Source organism: Saccopteryx leptura, chromosome 2, assembly GCF_036850995.1.
Source record: "Saccopteryx leptura isolate mSacLep1 chromosome 2, mSacLep1_pri_phased_curated, whole genome shotgun sequence".
Lineage (NCBI taxonomy): Eukaryota > Metazoa > Chordata > Mammalia > Chiroptera > Emballonuridae > Saccopteryx > Saccopteryx leptura.
In genome coordinates, this window is record NC_089504.1 from 243,833,379 (window position 1) to 243,856,748 (window position 23,370).

The following is a 23,370-nucleotide window of genomic DNA, read 5'->3' on the forward strand; positions in this document are numbered from 1 at the left end:
ATAACTTCCATTATTTCCGTTTTATTTATATTTAAGTCTGAACGTTTTATTTTTAAAAAATGACCAGATTGGCCCTCGCCGGTTGGCTCAGTGGTAGAGTGTCAGCCTGGCGTGCAGAAGTCCCGGGTTCGATTCCCAGCCAGGGCACACAGGAGAGGCGCCCATCTGCTTCTCCACCCCTCCCCCCCCCTTCCTCTCTGTCTCTCTCTTCCTCTCCCGCAGCCCAGGCTCCATTGGAGCAAAAGATGGCCCGGACGCTGGGGATGGCTCCTTGGCCTCTGCCCCAGGCGCTAGAGTGGCTCTGGTTGCGACAGAGCGACACCCCGGATGGGCAGAGCATTGCCTCCTGGTGGGCGTGCCGGATGGATCCCGGTCGGGCGCATGCGGGAGTCTGTCTGACTGCCTCCCGTTTCCAGCTTCAGAAAAATACAAAAAAAAAAAAAAAGACCAGATTCCCTCTGTTACATCCGTCTAAGACTCACTCTTGATGCTTGTCTCAGTCACGTGATACATTTATCCATCCCACCCTAAAGGCTGGTCTGTGAAAATATTTTCTGACATTAAACCAGTCCGTGGCCCAAAAAAGGTTGGGCACCCTCGCCCGTTCCCGTCAGGCAGGTCTGGCTCCGATGCCTCTTCCGGAAAAGCCCCTCCTGAGGCCCCGGACCCCCACCCCCAGCAGCACCTGCCACCTGTCCACCAGTCTCGGGGCACTCACTGCCACTCCCACTTGAGATGTGAATGCCCCAGGAGCAGCAGCTTTGCTTGGTTTCCTGCGCATTCCCCAAGGGCGAGAACAGTGCCAGGCCCGGCTGGGTGCCGCTGGCAGTGGTGGGTAGGATGATTTAACAGAGTTGGGGACCCTGGGTGAGGGGATGCCAGTGGCCGCACCTCTGAGACTTGACGTTCCCAGGGGACGTTCGCCACCCCACCTGAGCGCCTCCACCTTTGCAGTGGAGTATTTGAGGGAGGCGCAGGGTCACCACACATACGGCTTCTGTTTCATCCATGCTGTTGTACCAACTTGTCCACTAGTTAAGCAAGGTTAGCCTCAGAGGCCACAAGAGAATTTCTGGGGGTCATGTGCTATGTCAGGCCACAGCGGCTGAGGCACTTCCTTTCTTTTTTTTTTTTTTTAAATAGCACTTTATTTTTAAGATTTTATTTATTTATTTTAGACAGAGGGGGGAGAGAGAGAGAGAGAAGTGGGGAGGAGCAGGAAGCATCAACTTCCATATGTGCCTTGACCAGGTAAGCCCAGGGTATCAAACCAGCAACCTCAGCGTTCCAGGTTGATGCTTTATCCACTGTGCCACCACAGGTCAGGTGAGGCACTTCCTTTCTTAAAACACCCCCTTTCCTGCTGAGGCCTGAAGCAAGAACTTAGGCTACCCTGAAAGGCTTTGCAAAAGATTGTTTGCCGTGTGGCTGGTGTTGTGATAGCCATTAGTTTGGGGGTTTGAATTTAACATGAGCTTTCATGAGCAATAAGCACTATGGTAGGAGACGGCCTGCCTCCCTAGCCCACTGGGACAGACTGTCTGGGGGGCCTCTCACAGACCCACAGCAGTCTCCAGACCCTGAAGGCACGAGGCCCTGGCTGCAGCGGGTGGGCACGCTCTTGGGTAAAGCAGTTCCCTTGAGGTCAAGTCTGCGATGCAGGGGACAAGGGGGATAAGTCCCCGCCCATCGGGTCTGACCTGAAATGGGCAGCTGTTGGCCACATCATCACGAATTATATTAGCAGACGGGGTCCTAACAGGTGGTGGCTTCATCCTCACGCTGCCTGAGCCCATGCAGCATCCACTGCTGGAAGAACTCTGACCTCACATAAGCGAGCATTCCCACGCTCCTCCCGGAGGGGGCGGTGCTCTCTGCAGTGCAATGCCCGTCCTCTACCTCCTGCCTCTTTCCCTGTCAGCCCCTCCCACAGCGTCCCCTGCCAACCCCTCCCTCCCACCGCACTCGCTGACGACCCGAGTGGGTGGAGGAGTGCAGAAGCCCAGGGGCCCTCACACACCAGACAGCCACGGTCCTTTGTGACATTCACACGAGCAATGATGAGGGGGCTCATCCGGGACCTACCCCACCAGAGGTCACAGCTTTTGTGTCCCCCACATGTGTGGGCTGAAGCTGGGCAGGTTCCTGTGTAAATGCAAGTGTGAGGAGACAAGTGACGCACGGAGAAAGAGGGGCTGAAGTGTGAACCTTTATTTTCAACTCCTTTCATATGACATACAGACACTCATGAAGTATGAGGTGTGTTTTCCTATTCTTCCGTGTTCCCAGAATGACACCTTAACCAGCGTTCTGTGTGGTGGACGTGCAGACAAAGATGATCAGGTGGCTGTGACTTCACAATTTCCGTTTCCCTTTCCCAGCAACTCTCGCGTGGGTCGCTGCCCTCTGCTCTTGGGGAGGGGCCCACAGACTAGGAAGCCCCCTCCCTGTATTGGGAGCCAGCATGGGCACAACACTCAGCAGGGCTCCTGACATTTGTCCAATTCCCACAACCTTAGCCAGCCAGCAGCAGAGGGCACGTGCGGGCTGCCCCTGCAGCAGCGAGACCAAAGACCAGTTTCCACTCGGCTCTCAGCCGTGCCCTCCCCCCTGCCTGGAACAGCCAACTCAAGGCTCCTCGTGGAACTGCCTTCTGTGGGGACCCAGAAAGGTTGTGTTCACAGTGACTGTCCCAGGAGATGGCTGCTGATGGGATGCAAGAATCACACATACTGGGCCTCTCAAAGTGCATCCTTGAACGATTTGGGTGTCGTGGCCCAGGAGAAGTTCTGGCTGTTGCAGTTCTGCCCGTCTAAATGCGGTGCTTCAGTTCCATCTTGGCCACCACCGCCCGGTGCACCTCGTCAGGGCCATCGGCGAAGCGGAGCGCGCGGGCCCAGGCAAAGAACTGAGCCAGCGGGTAGTCGTTGCTCAGCCCTGCTGCTCCGAAGGCCTGGCAGACAGGGCGGGAGGAAGGGAGCCTGGGTGAGCCCTCATGGGAGAGCCCCAGAATATGGGCCTGCCGAATGCCTCAGAACTCTCTTCCTGGGGAGTCCCCAATGCCTGTGTGCCAACTACTGTTCTGGAAGACTTCAAGTGGGGCCACACTTGCTGTCCCATGAACACAAAATTCCCCAAGTCTACTCTGCTTGGTCACTTCTGCTACCAGGAAACTCAGTGTTGGCGCCAGGTGTTAAGATTTAGGAAGGAAAAAATAAAAAAAGATTTGGGAAGGAAACATCCTGCATGGTTAGGGGGCAGGCTGTGGTATAACAAGTTCCCATAAATCCAAGATCAGCTATCTCTAAGCCTAGTGACCCTGGACAAGTCACTGCACTTTTCTGTGTCTCTGTTTCCTCATATTCAGAGTAGGTATACAAATGTGCCCCCTGTTGTAGGGCTGTCCCAAAGGGAAGAAGGGAAATGACATACACGGTAAGTGTGTGACAATGGGGGCTGTTAGAGTTTACAGAAGGCACAGGAGTTCTGCATGAGTTGTGAATAGTTCAGAGAGCCAGCGATCCACAGTCCGTGCTCACCTGTATAGCGCGATCGATCACTCGGTACGCCATGGACGGGGCCACCATTTTAATCATGGCAATCTCTAAGGCTGCAGCCTGCGAGGAAGCGGAGGAGATGAGATTAGAAGGGCAGACCTGAGGGCAGAATACTTGCAAGAATAAATAGTTTCACAGAGGAGCAGAAACAATGGCTCAGAACAGAGACCTGAGGTCTAGCTGGACCACAAGGTCCGTGAGGCGGCCCCTGCCTGGTACACGGCCGTGCCCAGCACCTGGGGGGATGGAAGGCTCAGTGGTAGTGACAGTGAGGGTGATTGAGGATGTGGTGAGGTGTGAGCAGATGCCTGGTCAAGGACAGCCCTGGGCACGCAGATGTCCTCCCAGATGAGGGGGAGCATCGCCAACACACACAGAAGGCAGCATGGGGAGCGGCTTGTGCTCTGATGACAGTCACAGCTGGCTTTGTCTCCAACCTGACAGAGGACTGGGTCAGCCAGGACTCCAGAGACTGAGCTGTAGGAACCTGCCCTGGGTTGGGGCATTGGAGCCAGGCCAAGCGCCTCCACTATGTCCAGCACCAGAGTGCCAAGGAGCCGGGAATTTGAGCCTGCCCCTCTCCCCCCGACTGCTGAGGCCTCTTGGCTAAGGGGTAAAGGCTGCCCCGAAGACGGCTGGAGAAGGCAGGGGTCAATGTAGGCATCGTGCCACTAAATGCACTCAGAAAGAGCTGTTTAAAGAATAATGTCACATTTGAAAATACAGCTGCTCTTGGGGTGAATTCCCACACTTATTCTTAGTTTGCCTGATGCCTGCACCAACAGGGCCTCAGGTTTAGGCTGGTGCAGAGCTGAGGCCGGGGGGCCCTGCGACCCTGTCAGGCCCACTGTCTTGGACCCAGAAGTTCACCAGCTCAGTAAACGGAAAGTTCAGTCCTATTCTAGTCCTTGAACATTTTCAAAAAGCTGTCTGGAGAGTTCCAAGTGGAGTTGAAGCGAAGTTACTAATGTCGAGAAGCCAAGCACTTTCTCCAGGGCTGCTGAGTGGGGCAGTAAGGGCCAGGATCTGTAGATTCCCAGAAGAGACTCCCTCAGGACCGGTCACCTAAGGCCCCTTGGTCTCCTACCTTATTTCCTGCTACATCCATGAGGTGGGCGGCTTTCAGCACCAACAGCCGGGCCTGCTCGATCTCCACACGCGACTGGGCGATGTCTGCCAGGATTGTGCCCTGCTCCACTAGGGGCTTCCCAAAGGCCATGCGGGACTTCACCTGTGGACACAGGAGATACAGCCTGAGGCATGGGGCACGGGGCTGGCACCTGCAGAGGAGGTGGCTGGGGCATACAGGAGAGGGCAGGAGCAGAGGCAGGAGGGGGCTGCTCATCTGCCAGTCTGCCAGCTCCCTAGCCAGCCAGATTCCAGGGAGATCAGCTGCAGACAGCATTCATGTGGCCTACAGAGCCAGCCAGCATGGTGGCAGCACAGATTACATCCCAGAAGCCCTTTACTTCAGCGATCCTGCTGCTTCTGGGCTGCCAGGCAGGAACAGTTCTTTTGATCTGAGCCAGCATCTGGTCCAGGGCTACTCCGGGAACTAGGTGGTGACTTCCAGTCCTCCACACAGGTTGGGGGAGGGCGCCCTCTGCTGACGGAGGCTCAACTTTACGTTCGGGTGCCAGAGCCCCATTGTGGGCAGCTGTTTCTGCAGAGGTCACTCTAGGCGCAGGGGTCCCCAAACTTTTTACACAGGGGGCTAGTTCACTGTCCCTCAGACCGTTGGAGGGCCGCCACATACAGTGCTCCTCTCACTGACCACCAATGAAAGAGGTGCCCCTTCTGGAAGTACGGTAGGGACTGGATAAATGGCCTCAGGGGGCTGCATGAGGCCCATAGTCCAGGCAGTAGTTTGGGGACGCCTGCAGGGTCTTTGAAAACCTTAAGCCAGGGGTCCCCAAACTACGGCCCGCAGGCCACATGCGGCCCCCTGAGGCCATTTATCCGGCCCCCGCCGCACTTCTGGAAGGGTACCTCTTTCATTGGTGGTCAGTGAGAGGAGCATAGTTCCCATTGAAATATTGGTCAGTTTGTTGATTTAAATTTACTTGTTCTTTATTTTAAATATTATATTTGTTCCCGTTTTGTTTTTTTTACTTTAAAATAAGATATGTGCAGTGTGCATAGGAATTTGTTCATAGTTTTTTTTATAGTCCGGCCCTCCAACGGTCTGAGAGACAGTGAACTGGCCCCCTGTGTAAAAAGTTTGGGGACCTCTGCCTTAAGCAATCAGAAAAGCTTTAAGGGATTTTTTTTTCTTTTTTAGTTTTTGTTTTGTTTTAACTAAAAGCTATTATTATACTAATAATATATTGCATGACAGAAAAAGTATAAATTTTCAGACAAAAAAAAGTGGATTCATACTCTACATATTGCTTTGTAGCCTGCTTCTTGTCATTTAAGAGTAACTGAACAAGTCTCTGTTAAGAAACAGATTTCCTTGCCTGACCTGTGGTGGCGCAGTGGATAAAGCGTCGACCTGGAAATGCTGAGGTCGCTGGTTCGAAACCCTGGGCTTGCCTGGTCAAGGCACATATGGGAGTTGATGCTTCCAGCTCCTCCCCCCCTTCCCTCTCTCTCTCTCTCTCTCTATCTCTCCTCTCTAAAATGAATAAATAAAAAATTAAAATTAAAATAAACTTTCCTTTAAAAAAAAAAGAAACAGAGTGTTGGACTGGGATGTGGAGGACCCAGGTTCAAGACCCTGAGGTCGCCAGCTTGAGCGTGGGCTCATATGGCTTGAGCAAAGCTCACCAGCTTGGACCCAAGGTTGCTGGCTCAAGCAAGGGGTTATTCGGCCTGCTGAAGGCCCGTGGTCAAGGCACATATGAGAAAGCAATCAATGAACAATTAAGGCGTAGCAATGCTCAATGAAAAACTAATGAGAGATGCTTCTCATCTCTCCGTTCCTGTCTGTCTGTCCTTGTCTATCCCTCACTCTGACTCTCTCTCTGTCTCTGTAAAAAAAAAACGAAAAAACAGATTTCCATAGCAGCATTTTGGAATTTCACTGCATGCCTGTACCAGCATTTATCTGACCAGGCTCTCTATTCATTAGCCTTACAAGTTGTCCCCAACATTTGTTTTTACATTCAGTGTTGTGGTAAGCCTCCTAGTGTCACATCTTCTGTAGACTCCTAATTAGTCCCTTGCGACCAAGTCCTACAAGTGGAGCTGCCATGTCACTGCTCTGCCCCCTGAAGATGGCCTCCCCCCTGTGTGAGGCTCAGCACAGGGCTCCGAGAGCCAGTCTGAGCCCTTCAAGGACAGCATTTGCAAAATAATAATAATAATAATAATAAATTGGTCAGTCTCAACTTGAAGGGCTGTAAATCACAGGTCTGATCAGTAATCCAAATGCACTGGACTGCCTCTGGTCTTTGTATATGGTTTCCTGTGAGACATTTGTTTGGTCTCAAGGGTTTGCTTCATCTCTGTGAAGTCGATACCACTGATGTGAATGACCATTCCCAGCAACAGCTCTTTTCCGTGGCCTTCCAGTCTTGGAGGGCAGTCACAGCAGAAGAGTTTTCTGGACACGCTCAGGGAAGAGGATGGTAGAGGGTTAGGTGCTGGAACTCCAGGGACATACCTACCAAAAGGGGTTCTTCCTGGTATCTGATTTTTTAAGGTGAGTTAGTATCAGGAATGGCCCTTCGCAGCCTGTGATCCTTTGGATGTGGGAACCTTGCCCTCTGCTGCTACAGAGCCCAGCCTTTTCCTTCTAGTCACCTCAACAGGGTAAGACCCATTCTACTCGCAGTTTCAAACTTCAGCAAAGTAGCAGATGCAAAGCAAAGACAGCTTCTTGGCAAGAACATCACCTCGTTTCATTTGCTAAGTCAGCTCTCAGAAAAGTTATGATTTAAGGTCTGATAGCAAAGCAGATAGGTGGCTGTGGGTCAGATGCAGGAGCGAGGAGAAGCACTCACGCGGGCCTTCATGAGCGCCAGGGCCCTCTCTGAGTGCCCGATCAGCCTCATGCAGTGATGGATCCTGCCGGGGCCCAGTCGGCCCTGGGCGATCTCAAAGCCTCGGCCAGGGCCTAGGACCATGCTCTCCTTGGGCACGCGCACCTGCTCAAACAGGACTTCACCGTGGCCACCTGAAAGACCCAAACAGTTCCTCCTGAGAGATCTACCTACTCGTTCTGGATGTGTTTATTATCCCTTGCCTCAGTTCAAGCCACTAGCTGGCAATTTTCCTGCCTTTTTTCAGCCTTCTAACTGGGACAAGGTTGGGGGCAGGGCCGGAAGGAGACTATCAGAGATGGAAAAATAAATTGCTGACTTACAATGTCCGCCATTCCTCTTCTAAAACATAACAGACTCTGCTGTAAGCTGACACTTCCTGTGAGTATGGGACTATACAATGTAGTGGTCCTGGGAACACTGGAAGGAAACGTGTGAATGCAGCCAGCAGATGGAAAGAGGACCTCCAGGCCTGCACGCCAGCTGCCCATCGGGACCCAGAAGAGACGGTTGGGAGTGCACTCCTGCTTCTGTCCTGAGGGGCCTGTTAATCTCACAGATTCTGGCTTAGCTTCTAAGTTTAGAAGAAGGAAAAAAGAACAGATAATTCCCTGCCTGAAATTTGCCTATGTGGTTGATGTTCACCTATGGAAATGAAAGGCGGAGCATGTGGCCATCCGAATGTCATCATGCCCTCAGAGGTCTTGACTGCATCCTGATGTATTTCGCAGGCACAGACCCTCACACGGACAGGAGCAGCGGGGCCTCACCTGGTGCGTCATCTAGTCCATACACCGTCAGAGGCCGAATGACCTTTATCCCCGGGGTATCCATGGGAACCAAGAGCACGGACTGCTGCTGGTGGCGCGGGGCATGCGGGTTGGTTTTCCCCATAAACACACAGAGCTGGCAGCGAGGATCCAGGATGCCTGCCAGCAAAGGGGAGAGACAGACTCTCATCATGTGACGCCAAGGCCATCGGGCCGCTCCACAGACTCAGTCCTGGCCCAGGGAAGCCTAAGCCAACATGCAGAGATCTTTTTTTTTTTTTTAGCGAGAGAGAGTGAGAGAGACAGATAGGGACAGACAGACAGGAAGGGAGGGAGATGAGAAGCATCAATTCTTTGTTGCAATTCCTTAGTTGTTCATTGACTGCTTTCTCATATGTGCCTTGACTAGGGACTATAGCAGAGCAAGTGACCCCTTGTTCAAGCCATCAACTTTTGGGCTTCAAGGCAGTGACCTTGGGCTCAAGCCAGTGACCATGGGATCATGTCTATGATCTCATGCTCAAGCCAGCGACCCCATGCTCATGCTGGTGACCCCCTGCTCAAGCTGGTGAGCCCTCGCTCAAGCCAGTGACCTCAGGGTTTTGAACCTGGATCCTCAGCATCCCAGGCCAATGCTCTGTCCACTGTGCCACCGCCTGGCCAGACCAGAGAGAGCTCTTTAAGACGTCACATTATCAGATGACTATGAGCAGGTTCTAGACCAGGAGTGAGTGACTGGTTTTCATTCCAGTGAGGAATGAATCCAACATCATAAGAACAATTTTTTAAAAGTGCTATGTAGAGTTGAAAAGACGAGAGGAAAACTGCTGCTGTCGCTGGCAGCCACTCCGCTCTCCCGGACGGCACACACACACCGGCTCTGGGCACGGGCTCACAATCAGGCTAGAGCTGATCCAGATTCCCTACTTCCTTGTGTGGGGGAGTGTTGGTACCTGAAGTCACTTCTCTGACCTAGCTGAGGAAACTACGTCCCTCCTCTGTGGATGGGGATAATCATATGCACCTCCTGGGAGGTGCAGGGACTCAAGTGTGGTGAGGTCCGTGCAGCACATGGGGGGACCCTGTAGAGTCAGCCTGCGATGAATGGTGGATTACCACTAAACCCTGATGTTGCCACCTGATCTCGCAGCAGGGGGAGGCCACTGAGGAAGTGACCGTCTGCCTTTCCAAAGGCAGAAGGAAGGCAGTGGGGAGAGTAAGTGAGCATTCTAGAACTCTCATAGGTGTGGTCATCTGTGACCTACGCAGAACCTCTGGCTCCCCTGGGGTTTGCTGAGAGCACAAAGGCAGAATCTCTTTTGCATCAACTGAAAAAAAGCGGCCCCCTACCACTGTTTCCCAGACAACAGCAGGGCAGAGAGAGACGTACTTATCAACAAAGACCCACCGAAGTGTAACTGAAAAGTGAATTTCAGGCCACATACCTGAGATCCACCACTTGCGGCCATTGATGACATAGAAGCCATCCTCCTCTCTGATGGAAGACTCAATGTTGGTGGCATCTGAGGAGGCGACCTGATTGAGAGCACACTCTGCTGAGGGATGGCAAGGGTGCCGCGTCCCCTGTGCGGCAGGGACCACATGGGGCCTGGCCTGGGTCTGGCCTGAACAGGGGCCCCTGGGGCGGTACCTGGGGCTCCGTCATAGCGAAGCAGGAGCGGGCCCTTCCCTCCAGCAGCGGAGGCAGCCAGCGGGCCTTCTGCTCCTCGGTGCCGTAGCGCACCAGAAGCTCCATGTTCCCTGTGTCTGGGGCAGAACAGTTAAATATCTGAAAAGGAAAAAGCAGAATAGTGACTCCCAGGTGCATATTTAACACTTCCAACACCCAGGAAGTGTGTACCGGGGCATCTTCTAAGTCACAGGCCCTGTGACCACCTCATGAAAGTTCTTCCTCTCCTGAAGGACGTGCAAAGACACCAACACTCTGAATATAGTATGTCAGAGCCCAAGAAGCCCAGCCATGGACCTCCTTCGTTGAGAGGAGACTGGAGCTAATGGGTTGGAGACTCAGAGGACCACCAGGCTCGTGCCTTGCACGGCTCCACCTTCCCCAAAGAGTTTAAGTTCGTATCAGCGCTCCTGAGTCCAGTTCAAGCTAGAGGAGGCCCCATCAGTTCAGGAGGGTGAACGGTGTGCCATGGAGGATGAGGACATCCTCACACAGGGAGAACTTTAAAGAAGGTACCTCAGGAGCATACAGAGACATGCCCATGAGCTCGCACAGATGTGCATACTCGACGTTGGTCAGTCCTGCTCCATATTTTCTCTCGGGATCGGTCTCCAAGGGTAGGAAAAGGTTCCAAAGTCCTTCGGCCTTGGCTTTCTCCTAGCATGGGAAAAGTAAGTCAGGGAAGCACAGTGATGGTTTGGTTTTACTTTGGCCTGTGCAAAATAATGGAAAGGACTGGAGAGAAGAGGGTAGACAGCTAAAGATGATGCACGTGCCAAAAATAATGACCTGAGTCCGCACCTTTGGGCTGGATCTGGGTGACGCCCAAGGAGGCTTGGGACGGCCAAGTTCTAGCACCGACAGCAGCAGTTAGTTCACTCCCCAGTCTGCACTTCCCAGACACCCCACATGTCCCACCTCCACCACCGTTGACATTACTAGCGTCATAATGATGAATCTTCTGAGCACATGCTCCGTGTGGCCAGGAGACTGAAGGACCCTTTCGCATGCCTGAGAGGGATCGCCCAGCACACTTGGCTGCTTTGCTGTGGCACCTAAGGAGATCCCCTGAACCATCACCTACTGTCTTCTAACGCGGGGTCTGCAGCCTCCTTGTCCATGTCAGCAGCTCACTAACAGCCATGGCTCCTTAACTGACCCACAGTTGGCTTCTGTGACTTGCACCAAGACTGTTGGCGCAAGTGTACCTCAGCCAAGGGAGGGCAGACAAAGTATGGTGCACTCACACTGCAGAACCCCTCAGAGGTCCATCTCAGGCGCTGGCATGGGGAGGCGATATGTTATATGAAGCAAGCAGGAGATTCGAATGTACAGGATGATTCCATTACAACACAGGAGTAATATATGTTAGTATGTAACAGAAAAAAGAAGCTGGCAGCCTAAGACACTAAATTGTTGATGGTGACTCTTTCAGAAGGCAGAGTTTCAGAGAACTCTATGTTCTGTACTTTGTCATGTTTGAGCTTTGCAATAGGTTTGTAACTAGAAAAAAGTGATAATGCTTTTTTTTTCTTGAAGTGAGAGGAGGGGAGATATAGACTCTCACATGCACCTCAACTGGGATCTACCCAGCAACCCCCATCTGGGGCCAATGCTCAAATCAACTGAGCTATTTTCATTGCCCGGGGCTGACACTCGAAGCAACAGAGCCACTGGCTATGGGAGGCAAAGAGAGAGACAAGGGGAAGAGGGAGGGAAAGTGAAGCAGATGGTCACTTCTCATGCCCTGACCAGGGGTCAAACCCGAGATGTTCACACACCAGGCCGAAGCTCTATCCACTGAGCCAACCAGTGAGGGCCTATTTTTTAAAAAGTAGATGATGGTTGTATCATAGGCAAAATATGTGTTCCTTAAGACCTCAAATAACTTAAAAACTAAAACAAGGCAAGACTAATCCTGACAAAGAACTGAGTACTTTTCTTTCTCAGCTGAAGTGGTGTCACCATGTGACAAAAGCACAAACCCAATTTATAACCTATTTGGCCCTTTAGCTTTGACATACGGGTTCTTTACAGAAAGACTGTATTAACTGATGTATTTAATATCACACTGCTTCAAATATATGTAATTCAAATATGCACAGTAAGCCCACCCGCCCCAGGGTCATAAACCCTAGGCAAGAAAGACCACTGTGATCTAGGAAAGCAAAGACAATTCAACTCAGCTCTCCTGTCCCCTCTCTGCTGGGGAGGGAACAGATGTGCCGGGAACAAGGTCTCACTGAAAGGCTGCTTTACCTTGAGCTCTTCGAGCAGGGGGGCGGGGGTCCATCTCTCTGCAGAAGCCTGGTGGCTCCGCAGCGCCGGCTCAGCGGGGTACACATGCCGTTCCATAAACTGCTTCAGCTGCTCGTACAGCGCCCTGACTGGCGGGGAGAGGCCCTCTGGAGAGACAACCAGGGCTCCCTTTGAGGCACGAGCTGAGGAAGACTCTGGATGGGGGGTATAGCTCCTCACTCCTGGGGTGCTCAGCAGGGACCGTGGGCCAGCCCACGTGTGGTAGGGCCTTGTTAAGGGCTTTGTGGCTGGCATCTCTTTGAAAACCCGGAACCCTTCTTTGATTGCGAACTCCCAGGCCAGCTCAGACGTAAACTCAGCTAGCTTTCCACTCTGTTCAGCCGTGGTCGAGCTTGCTTGCCCTAAGCGAAGAAAAACAGTGATTACTCCCAAATAACCCTTAATGATAATACTAACGTGAGAATACGGTATCACATTAGCCACTATGACCATTTGCAGAGTGCTTGCCAGGACCAAGACATGGCGTTTCGTGCTTTACATGTGTCCTATGGCTGACTGGACTCCTGGGGCAATGTGAGTTTCAATCCCACTTTAACACAAGGATGTGATTCTTAAGGAAGGACACGTGTCCAAGCTTTCCCCAGGGGCCCGGGAGCTGCAGTCTGTCCCCCACGGCATGCTTCCTGCTCTCTATCTCTTCTTTTCTTAAGGAAACTACATAAAACCAGTAACACTCCACATTACTCCTGCTGTCACCAGTGGGCGACAGGAAGCCCTGTGTTGCCCTGGACGGCCTGTGCTGTGAAGCTGATAATAAGTGACAGTGTCACAGAAACAGTGGGTTAAGGGCAATTTCTGGGCACCATCCTGTCAGATCAGCACCGTCGCCAGCATCACAGAGCTCACTGGTCATACTCTCTCTGTCCGGTTTTCTTTAATATGTTCTTCAACACTTTAAAAGAATTAAGGTATAGTGTATATATACCTTCTTTATAAAGTGTATAATTCTGCGGGTTTAGTCAGGTAACCACCACCATTATCAAGATAAAGAATATTCCCATCATCCCAAAACTTCCACAGTGTCCCTTTGTACCCAACCATTTTTCTTTTCTTTTCTTTTCTTTTTTTTTGACAGAGACAGAATCAGAGAGAGGGACAAACAGGAAGGGAGAGAGATGAGAAGCATCATTTCTTTGTTGTAGCACTTTAGTTGTTTATTGATTGCTTTCTCATATGTGCCTTGACCGAGGGGCTGCAGCAGAACAAGTGACCCCTTGCTCAAGCCAGCAACCCCTCGCTCAAGCCAGCAACCCCTCGCTCAAGCTGGTGAGCCCATGCTCAAGTCAGTGACTTTGAGGTTTCGAACCTGGGTCCTCCGCGTCCCAGTCCGATGCTCTATCCTCTGTGCCACCGCCTGGTCAGGCCCAACCATTTCTTTACCCCAGCCCCTGGTAACACCGATCTCTGTGCCTATAGTGTGTCGTTCCCACAGTGTCACAAATACACTCAGCGAGGCCTCTTCCACTCAGCGTATGGCATCTGAGGTCTATCCAGGTTGTGTGTATACTGACTCCTTACAGTGGACTGTCTTACAGCCAGCTCTCCTGAGCTATTTTTAGCATTTCCAGGGTCTAAAGAGACTGTTTAACATTCAGTTCTTTAAAAATTTTCTGAAGCCCTGGCCGGTTGGCTCAGCGGTAGAGCGTCGGCCTAGCGTGCGGAGGACCCGGGTTCGATTCCCGGCCAGGGCACATAGGAGAAGCGCCCATTTGCTTCTCCACACCTCCGCCGCGCTTTCCTCTCTGTCTCTCTCTTCCCCTCCCGCAGCCAAGGCTCCATTGGAGCAAAGATGGCCCGGGCGCTGGGGATGGCTCTGTGGCCTCTGCCTCAGGCGCTAGAGTGGCTCTGGTCGCAATATAGCGACGCCCAGGATGGGCAGAGCATCGCCCCCTGGTGGGCGTGCCGGGTGGATCCCGGTCGGGCGCATGCGGGAGTCTATCTGACTGTCTCTCCCCGTTTCCAGCTTCAGAAAAATGAAAAGAAAAAAAAAAATTTTTTTCTGAAAATTCACAACACTTTTGACAAGCTCCCAGCATGCCAGTATCTGCAGCAGTGACTAACTCTGTGCACCACGTAATAACATGTACCCCTCAGGAGGCAGACGTGTGCGAAAAATCAGACCTCAGAAATAACCCTGAGCAGTAGGACATAACTCCCACGTTACTACTGTTCCACTAAGGGAACGTGAAGCATAAATGGGTTGGTGATTTAAAATTTAAATATTTGAAAGAATACAATCATATGATACATATTTAATTACAAATGTACAAATGGTTGAACTAATGGAATCTTTTTTTTTTTTTTTTGTATTTTTCTGAAGTTGGAAATGGGGAGGCAGTCAGACAGACTCCCGCATGTGCCCCGACCAGGATCCACCTGGCACGCCCACCAGGGGGCGATGCTCTGCCCATCTGGGGTGTCGCTCTGTTGCAACCAGAGCCATTCTAGCACCTGAGGCAGAGGCCATAGAGCCATCCTCAGTGCCCAGGCCAACTTTGCTCCAATGGAGCCTTGGCTGCGGGAGGGGAAGAGAGAGATAGAGAGGAAGGAGAGGGGGAGGGGTGGAGAAGCAGATGGGCGCTTCTCCTGTGTGCCCTGGCCGGAAATCGAACCCGGGACTCCTGCACGCCAGGCCGACGCTCTACCACTGAGCCAACCGGTGGTAGAGCGTTAATGGAATCTTAAAGATTCTGGGCAAACTGGTCCCTTGGAAGCCTCTGTGACCATGGAGCTGACTCCAACCCCAGGCTGGCTCTCTCAGGCCACCATTACCTGTGAGCGAGCGCTTGAAGACTCCCTGTAGGATCGCAGCCACTCGGAAAAAGGAGAAAGCCATGTAGAAGTTCCAGTTGTCAGTGGGGGGGATCCCCATGTGAAGACAGTACATCCTGAAATACTCCTCTGCTGTAGGGATGCCCAGCTGAGTCAGATCACAGCCACTCAAACCTGCAAAGACAGAGCCATCCTGGGCAGTCACCCCATACTCCTCTGTGGCCACAAGTATTTAAATTCTGAAAATCACTTCCTCCTCCCTCGGAGGTCAGTTTCACAGCTAGTTTAAAGGGTTAGCTCATTATTTCCCAGGCTTATAATTATTAAAAAATATTACTGATTTGCTTAATTTGTAACATTTTCATAGTTTAGAAGCATATTATATGTTCCATTCCTAGGAATTTATCCTAGGAGTATACCTTATATATATAAGTAAATATATTACTACAAAGATGTTCACTGCCTTTTTGTGAAGGCAGGGGGTAACATATAAAAAATTGGAAACAAATTAAATATTCAAATAGGAGTCAAGACAAATGTCTTAGGTTAATTCTATATAATAAAATTCTAAGTTGTCATTAAAAAATGATACTGGGCCTGACCTGTGGTGGCGCAGTGGATAAAGCGTCGACCTGGAAATGCTGAGGTCGCTGGTTCGAAACCCTGGGCTTGCCTGGTCAAGGCACATATGGGAGTTGATGCTTCCAGCTCCTCCCCCCCTTCTCTCTCTCTGTCTCTCCTCTCTCTCTCTCTCTCTCTCTCTCCCCCTCTCCTCTCTAAAATGAATTTAAAAAAATTAAAAAAAATGATACTGTAGAAGAAATACTTAATGACATGAAGACATGTCCAAGGTATATAATTAAGTGAAAAAAAAAACAGGTCATGAAATCATATAATCACATTTTTAACTTAAACAAATGTATGTTTAACACATCGGAGAAAAGATGACAAGAATGGAAAGATTAGCAGTGGTTCTCTCTGGGCTACTGACAATTTTAACTTTCCTTTTTGTTACCTGTTGGTTCTTTAAAATTTTAAATAAACGTGTTTTTAATTTTAAAAAGTAAATAGAAATTAGTCATGTAAAAGCATAAGAGGTGCCTATACTCATATCCTTCTCATTTAAAATACTCCCTACACCCATTCCGCCCGCTGTGACAGGAACGCATCCCAAACGCATTTTCTATCAAAACCACCAGGACCTCAATTTCATGCACCAGCCCAATCACAACTACTTCCGTGAGTCTGCCCAGATGCTGGAGAATGGAGCTGGAGCAACCCCTCCCCCTCCCGTCAGCAGTTCCTACCTCGCAGTATGGGGAAACTGGGTGGCAGGTGGTGAGCCAGGCAGCTGAAGGCCACATCCACAAGCGGGTCTCCTAACGTGGAGAGTTCCCAGTCAAGGACAGCAAGCACCTCGGGCTTTTCTGGGTGAAACACCAGGTTGTCCAGCCTGAAGAAGCCACAGAAGGCATGAAGAGACAACTCTAAGAAAAGTGACCACTAAGGGGGTACTCTGTGCTGGGTATCTTCCATTGGCTCTCCAGATGCACCCCTTCCTCGGCCCCTCCCCTCCATGCCCTGGAGCCTCAGGGGCTGTGGCCATACCCACCAGCTCCCCTGCCCTCTGGCTCAGCTGGGCTCAGCCCATGGGGGTCCCAGCAGGTGATGGGAAGGGGGGGATGCAAGCAGGTGAGGGGAAGGGGCTATGTGTCAGCCAGCTCCCTCTCAGACAGCTGAGGGCCGGCTGTACTCCTCTCCTAAGGGCCACAGCTTTGGTCAGGTAACCCCCTCTACATAGCTGACCTTGCTGGGCGCTGGTAATTTGGCCTTCCCTGTGGTGGTTTTAAAACAGGGCCATAAATTCTTTGATAATCCTTCCACAAAAGGAAGAGTCTAATTTTTCGCCCTGTGAAGCGACTTGTTTCTGACAGATCTAATGTAGGTGGAAGCGATGCTGAGTGACTCCGAGACTGGGTTAGAACAGGTGACCAGCCCTGCCGGCCCTCTCTCAGAACACACACCTCTAGAGTGCTCTGCCTCGAGGCACAAAGTCCAGCTACCCTGAAGCTGCCGTACCAGGGAGACCATGTGGGACGCCACAGAGCGACAGAGAGGGGCCCAAGGAGTCTAGCTGTTCACATCTCCTCTGCCACGGTGCCACGCATTTGAGCGAGCCTTCGGGTGGTCCCAGCCCCCAGCCTGAAAGCCACCCAGTTTAAACAAGCTCTCCTGTTCCCAGACTGCAGATTTGTGAAAAACAATGGTGTCATCGTTAACAGCCAGTTTGGGAGGAACTGGTTATGCAGTACAAACTGGAGCACATGTGTGCACCTTCAGACCCAGATGTGGTAATAACCCCCGCAGCTGCACAGAACAGCCCTCAGCACAGTTATCTGGCCCAAAATGTCTGTGGAGCCAAGGCTGAGAAACCCCACCTTAAAACGCCATGCACAGGGAGATCCTTTGCATTGGGAATAATTCACAACTGTAAATTGGGACAGGACCCGTGGCTTAATTTCCCCTTATGATGACCTTGACATCACTTTTCACATCTAACTAGTAACTCCTCGCATCTACCTGAAGTCCCCATGCACCACCGTGACCTTCTGTTGTCTGGGCAGATGAAGCGGCAGCCATTCAATGAGCCTCTCCATGGCCGGGAGGGTGCTGGTTTCCGAGGCGCGATACTGCTTAATCCAGGTTTGCACCTGGCGCGGGATGTAGTCCCCTGAGGGAAAGGGAGTTCAAGCATGGAGCGCCAGTCCAACAACCTTGGAAGGTTTCAAAGATTAACCAGGGCCTTGAAAGCCTCTGAATGCTCTGTGGCACCATCATCCTGTGATTGGGATTCCCCACAGGATGGTCCTGCTGTCCCAGATGGAGGCCACTGGATATTTTGTCTTGGTTAGATCAGTGTGACCTGGACATTGTTCCCGGCCACGCGGCCTCCAAACCTGATCCCTGACCCTCTCAGAGATCCTGTGAACTTCCTAATAGCCTTTAGGAAATCCCTTCTTGGCTAAACAACAATGGTTGTCTAATAGCATGGACGCTAGGGCCAGACTGCTGGGATCTGAATCCTGGCCCTTCATTCTCTCTCTGTGCTCAGTTGACCCTTATCAGTGCGATGTCCTCATCGAGCTGTTGGGAGGTTAAAACAGGAAAACCGTTCCTAGCATGTAGGTAACTCCTACATCAGGATTTGCTGTTATTATTCAGTTGTTTGCTAAGAAAGCCAAGAGATAAACAGTTGAGGAAATTGCAAGTTACATCTGGGACCGGACACTGAAAGGAATTCTGGAGCTCACCTGGTTCACAGTCAAGGTCTTCAGCTGCGGCACCCTCTGTGTCTCCCTCCCTGCTTCTTCTGCCTGAGTATACTGACACTGAACTCCGTAGGACTGTCGTAAAGGCTACGTGAAACCCATACACGCCGTGCCAAACACCGAGCTAGTGCCGGAGGAAGCGCAGTGAGTGTGGACATTGCTATTGAGACCGTGTCACCGTTATTGTGGATGGACAATTACTGATTATCAGTTATTATGACTGATAATAAACATGTCAGGACCTTGGCTTTAGGCCAAGCCCTCACCCCTCCTGTGAGAGAAAAATGGTCCCCAGAGGCTAAGGGGTTTGCAGACAGGGACAGAGAGGTCAGGCTTCCTCTGTGCAGTCCACTGCACGCACAGAGCATCCAGACACCTGGCCTTCAGAGGACCCAGCTGGGCTGAGAGGTGAAGGTCCAAGTCCACAGGAATTTAACCCGAAACAAATCAACCTGTTAGAATGAACTTCCGGTTTTCAGAATTACAGGAAATAGAGGGTAGCAGTAAATGAAACAATAAGGAACTAATCGAGATAAATATATAAGACAGCTGACTTGGCCTCTTGAAAAATTCATTAAAAAACAGGTGTTGGAGGGACTGTGTTAGATAGATTCCTGATTGGATCCTGATTTGGGAAAAACCTTCATTTATAAAAGATATGAGGGGGATAACAGGATATCTGAACATGAACTGAGTTTTAGGTATTCTGGAAAAATGGTATATTTTCTTGGATGTGATAACAGCACTGAGGAATGTCCCTATTTTTAGGAAATGCATACTGAAGTATTTAGGAATGATGTATCAGGTCTCTACAACTTTGTAAATCATACATGTGTGTGCGCACACACACACAGACTGATAAGTGAAATGGCAAAAGTTAACCATTGTTAAAATTAATAGTGGGCATATAGAGTTATTCATTGTACTATTTCATGTTTTTCTAAGTTGGAAAATTATAGTAGCAAGTCAAATACAAAGCCACAGGAGCTGAGCCTTTGTGGAAGGAGTCCCTCCAGGTGCTCCCCGGTGTGGACTTGGGAGCCGCCCCCATATACACCAACCCAGTGCCGCGCACATTCCCTCATGAGAGGCAGGTGCAGCTGTCCCTGTTTCTCTGCTTCTGTTGGCCACTGGTCCCTAGAAGGCCTCCTGCCAGGGCACGGAAACGTCCTTCCCTTCCAAAGCCGCCTGCCCTCAGGGGTGACAAGAGGATTACATGCTCCCTGCAGGTCCTCGGTGGAAAGGATAATTGGACTGTACCTCAGTGATCTTTGTCAAAAGACTCTTTTGCTTAGAAATCATGTTTGTGTCCTTTTCTTTTTTTTAAATTTAAATGTGTTTCCTTGAATAGCTAATACATTCACACGGCTTGAAATTAAAGGGACAAAAGGTAATGCAGTGGATCTTTCTCTTATTCCTCTGCCCACTCAGTTCTTTTCCCCTCAGAGTAACCCGTGTGACCAATTTCTAATGTGTCATTTTATAGATATTCTTCACTGAGCAAACAACATTTAAATTTATTTAAACACACCCTCTTTTACACATATGGTAGCATATACATCTAGCCAACACCCTGCCCAGCAGCTGGGTTCCAGACATAACTTGAGAAATTGTGGGATTCTCAAAAAGGAAGATCTGATGGCCCTGTAGCTGGATCAGTGACTGAAATAGGATGAAACTACTTATGCTCTCAAGCTCAAAACAGCCAGTGGCCCAGGAGGCTGCCCTGGGTCACATGAAACCAGTCAGATTTCTGCTTTGTCTCTACTTGCTAACAGGTCAATGGCAAAAGCGTCAAAATAGTCCACTTTAAAAATAAAAGGCAAGCCTGACCAGGAGGTGGTGCAGTGAATAGAGCGTCAGACTGGGACACAGAGGACCCAGGCTCGAAACCCCAAGGTTGTTGGCTTGAATGTGGGCTCACCAGCTTGAGTGCGGGCTCACTGGCTTGAGTGTGAGATCATAGACATGACCCCATTGTCACTGGCTTAAGCCCAAAGGTTGCTGGCTTGAAGCCTAAGGTCACTGGCTTGAACAAGGGGTCACTCAGTCTGCTGTAGCCCCCTGGTCAAGGCACATATGAGAAAGCAATCAATGAACAACTAAGGTGCCACAATGAAGAATTGATGTTTTTGCCCTGGCCGGTTGGCTCAGCGGTAGAGCGTCGGCCTAGCGTGCGGAGGACCCGGGTTCGATTCCCGGCCAGGGCACACAGGAGAAGCGCCCATTTGCTTCTCCACCCCTCCGCCGCGCTTTCCTCTCTGTCTCTCTCTTCCCCTCCCGCAGCCGAGGCTCCATTGGAGCAAAGATGGCCCGGGCGCTGGGGATGGCTCTGTGGCCTCTGCCTCAGGCGCTAGAGTGGCTCTGGTCGCAACATGGAGACGCCCAGGATGGGCAGAGCATCGCCCCCTGGTGGGCAGAGCGTCGCCCCTGGTGGGCGTGCCGGGTGGATCCCGGTCGGGCGCATGCGGGAGTCTGACTGTCTCTCCCTGTTTCCAGCTTCAGAAAAATGAAAAAGAAAAAAAAAAAAAGAATTGATGTTTTTCATCTCCTTTCCTGTCTGTCTTTCCCTATCAGTCCCTCTCCCTGTCTCTGTCACAAAAAAATAAATAAATAAAATAAAATAAAAGGCAAGCCAAACCTGGTGGTGGTGCAGTGAATAGAGCATCAAACTGAGACACTGAGGTCCCAGGTTCGAAACCCCAAGGTCACCAGTTTGAGCACAAGCTCATCTGGCTTAAGCCCAGGCTCACCAGCTTGAGTGTGGGGTCACCAACTTGAGTGCAAGGTCGCCAGCTTGAATGTGGGATCATAAACATGACCTCATGGTCGCTGGCTTGAGCCCAAGAACAAGGGGTCACTGGCATGGCTGGAGCCCCCTGGTCAAGGTACATATGAGAAGCAATCAATGAACAAGGAGCTGCAACTACGAGTTGATGTTTCTCATTCCTCTCTCCTCCTGTCTGTCTCTCTCTGTCAAAAAGAAAAAAAGAAAGAAAGAAAAAGAAGGCAAAAGGTTCATTCAGCATTAAGGGAGCCTTCCTTCAGCTGTCCTCCTGTGCTGGGATGTCAGTGCGCATTTCTTCAACTGCCAGAGGCTGTCACCTATTTTGCTTTTCACATCAGCCCTGTAAGGGAGGCAGGGCTATTTTTTTTTTTTTTTAAGATTCCACTTATTGAATTTTAGAAGGAAGATATAGAGAAATAAAGGGGAAGTGGAGGAACAGGAAGCATCAACTCCTAGTAGTTGCTTCTCATACGTGCCTTGACCGGGCAAGCCTGGGGCTTCGAACCAGCGACCTCAGCATTCCACAGAGATGCTTTATCCACTGCACCACCACAGACCAGGCTTTTTCTTATTTTAACCACTATTACTATTGGAAAACTGTGACAAAGTGATGGTGATGTGACTTGTCTAAGGTCACCCGACAAATTAACATCTAACTTCTGGTCCAGTGCTCTTTCTATCTGAAACAATGGATTCATATAGGTGACATTTGCTGTCTTTGCCTGTTGGCCCTTTCGTAGGTAACTAGGGCTGCCAGATTAAATTCAGGGTGCCCATTTAAATTTGAATTTCAGATGAATTATGAATATATTTTTAGTATTTCCCAATGTGGCCACCAAGATGGAGGGGAACCCCCACTGAGTGTGTATATCTGGTCAACAGGCTAGAATACGGGGGATGATATGGATCTGGTTATACCTGGAAGGGGTGAGGAGGTGAGGACCCCTCAATTTGGACCAGGAATTTGGCAAGCCTGCTCTGAAGTAGCAAAGTATCTCAAACTGTTAGTTTTGGAGACTCAGATCACGTGCCTGCGGAGTGGTGAACTTGAGGTAACTTGGCAGAAATATGTTAGGAAGATGAGGTACTTTGATAATGGTCCTATAGAGAACAGGCATGTTTTGGTTACAAGCAGAGAAAAAAGAAAATATAGCTTAACTGAAAGATTCTTTTGGCTATGGCCAAGACTCCATGCTGGTCAAGAGTCAGATAATCTTGAACTCTGCAGGATAGAAAAAGGGAGATTCTTTGACTCAAGCTGAAGTTTCTGCCTGCAAAATCATGGAGATGATGGTGGAGGTGATAAAAGTGCATTTGCCCAGATTCACAAAACACTACACTTCAACACACTGACTTAAAAAACAAAACTGATGCCCTGGCTGGTTTGCTCAGCGGTAGAGCGTCGGCCTGGTGTGCGGGGGACCCAGGTTCGATTCCCGGCCAGGGCACATAGGAGAAGCACCCATTTGCTTCTCCACCCCCACCCCCTCCTTCCTCTCTGTCTCTCTCTTCCCCTCCCGAAGCCAAGGCTCCATTGGAGCAAAGATGGCCCGGGCGCTGGGGATGGCTCCTTGGCCTCTGCCCCAGGCGCTAGAGTGGCTCTGGTCACGGCAGAGCGATGCCCCGGAGGGGCAGAGCATCGCCCCCTGGTGGGCAGAGCATCGCCCCTGGTGGGCATGCCGGGTGGATCCCAGTCGGGCGCATGCGGGAGTCTGTCTGACTGTCTCCCCATTTCCAGCTTCAGAAAAATACAAAAAAAAAACCAAACAACCCCCCCCCAAAAAAAAAAAAACTGATGATATCAGATGCTAGCAAGGATGAAGAGCAACTGGAACTCTCAGACATTTAAAAAAAAAGGCAAAACCAAACTATACAAACAAAACATCGACATATTGGCATTTAAAAAAAATCTATTCCTGTTGAAAAGGATATTTAAGGGAAAGAATGAAAAGCAGAGAGGAAAGTAACTTAAATATCCTTGGCCAGTATCAGGAAAAAGACAGATTTAAATGATTTAAATCTGAGCTAAAAGTTGCAGGGAAGAGAGATTCTGTAGTGCATGGAGGAATTTCTCCCAGGACAAAATGTCTGGGTAAGTGACACCTCCATTAAAATGAAACTGGATTTCAAAAAAAAAAGAGAAAGAAACTGGATTTCCA

At 50.4% G+C, this 23,370-nt stretch overlaps 1 protein-coding gene across 10 annotated transcripts in view; it reads right to left on the reverse strand.

The window, feature by feature from the left end:
- Positions 1 to 2,199: 2,199 nt before the first annotated feature.
- Positions 2,200 to 23,370, reverse strand: part of ACAD10 (acyl-CoA dehydrogenase family member 10) — a 51,587-nt gene continuing 30,416 nt past the window's right edge. For all 10 annotated transcript variants that reach the window (XM_066370886.1, XM_066370891.1, XM_066370885.1 and 7 more), the window contains 12 exons: positions 17,675 to 17,825; positions 16,402 to 16,547; positions 15,095 to 15,268; positions 12,263 to 12,663; positions 10,520 to 10,660; positions 9,965 to 10,102; positions 9,759 to 9,849; positions 8,314 to 8,472; positions 7,505 to 7,677; positions 4,645 to 4,788; positions 3,540 to 3,617; positions 2,200 to 2,953 (listed from right to left, as the gene is read on the reverse strand). In XM_066370886.1, coding sequence (XP_066226983.1) covers positions 2,813 to 2,953; positions 3,540 to 3,617; positions 4,645 to 4,788; positions 7,505 to 7,677; positions 8,314 to 8,472; positions 9,759 to 9,849; positions 9,965 to 10,102; positions 10,520 to 10,660; positions 12,263 to 12,663; positions 15,095 to 15,268; positions 16,402 to 16,547; positions 17,675 to 17,825 — 1,937 coding nt within the window. In that variant the 3' untranslated portion in view covers positions 2,200 to 2,812. The remainder of the gene's footprint in view (positions 2,954 to 3,539; positions 3,618 to 4,644; positions 4,789 to 7,504; positions 7,678 to 8,313; positions 8,473 to 9,758; positions 9,850 to 9,964; positions 10,103 to 10,519; positions 10,661 to 12,262; positions 12,664 to 15,094; positions 15,269 to 16,401; positions 16,548 to 17,674; positions 17,826 to 23,370) is intronic.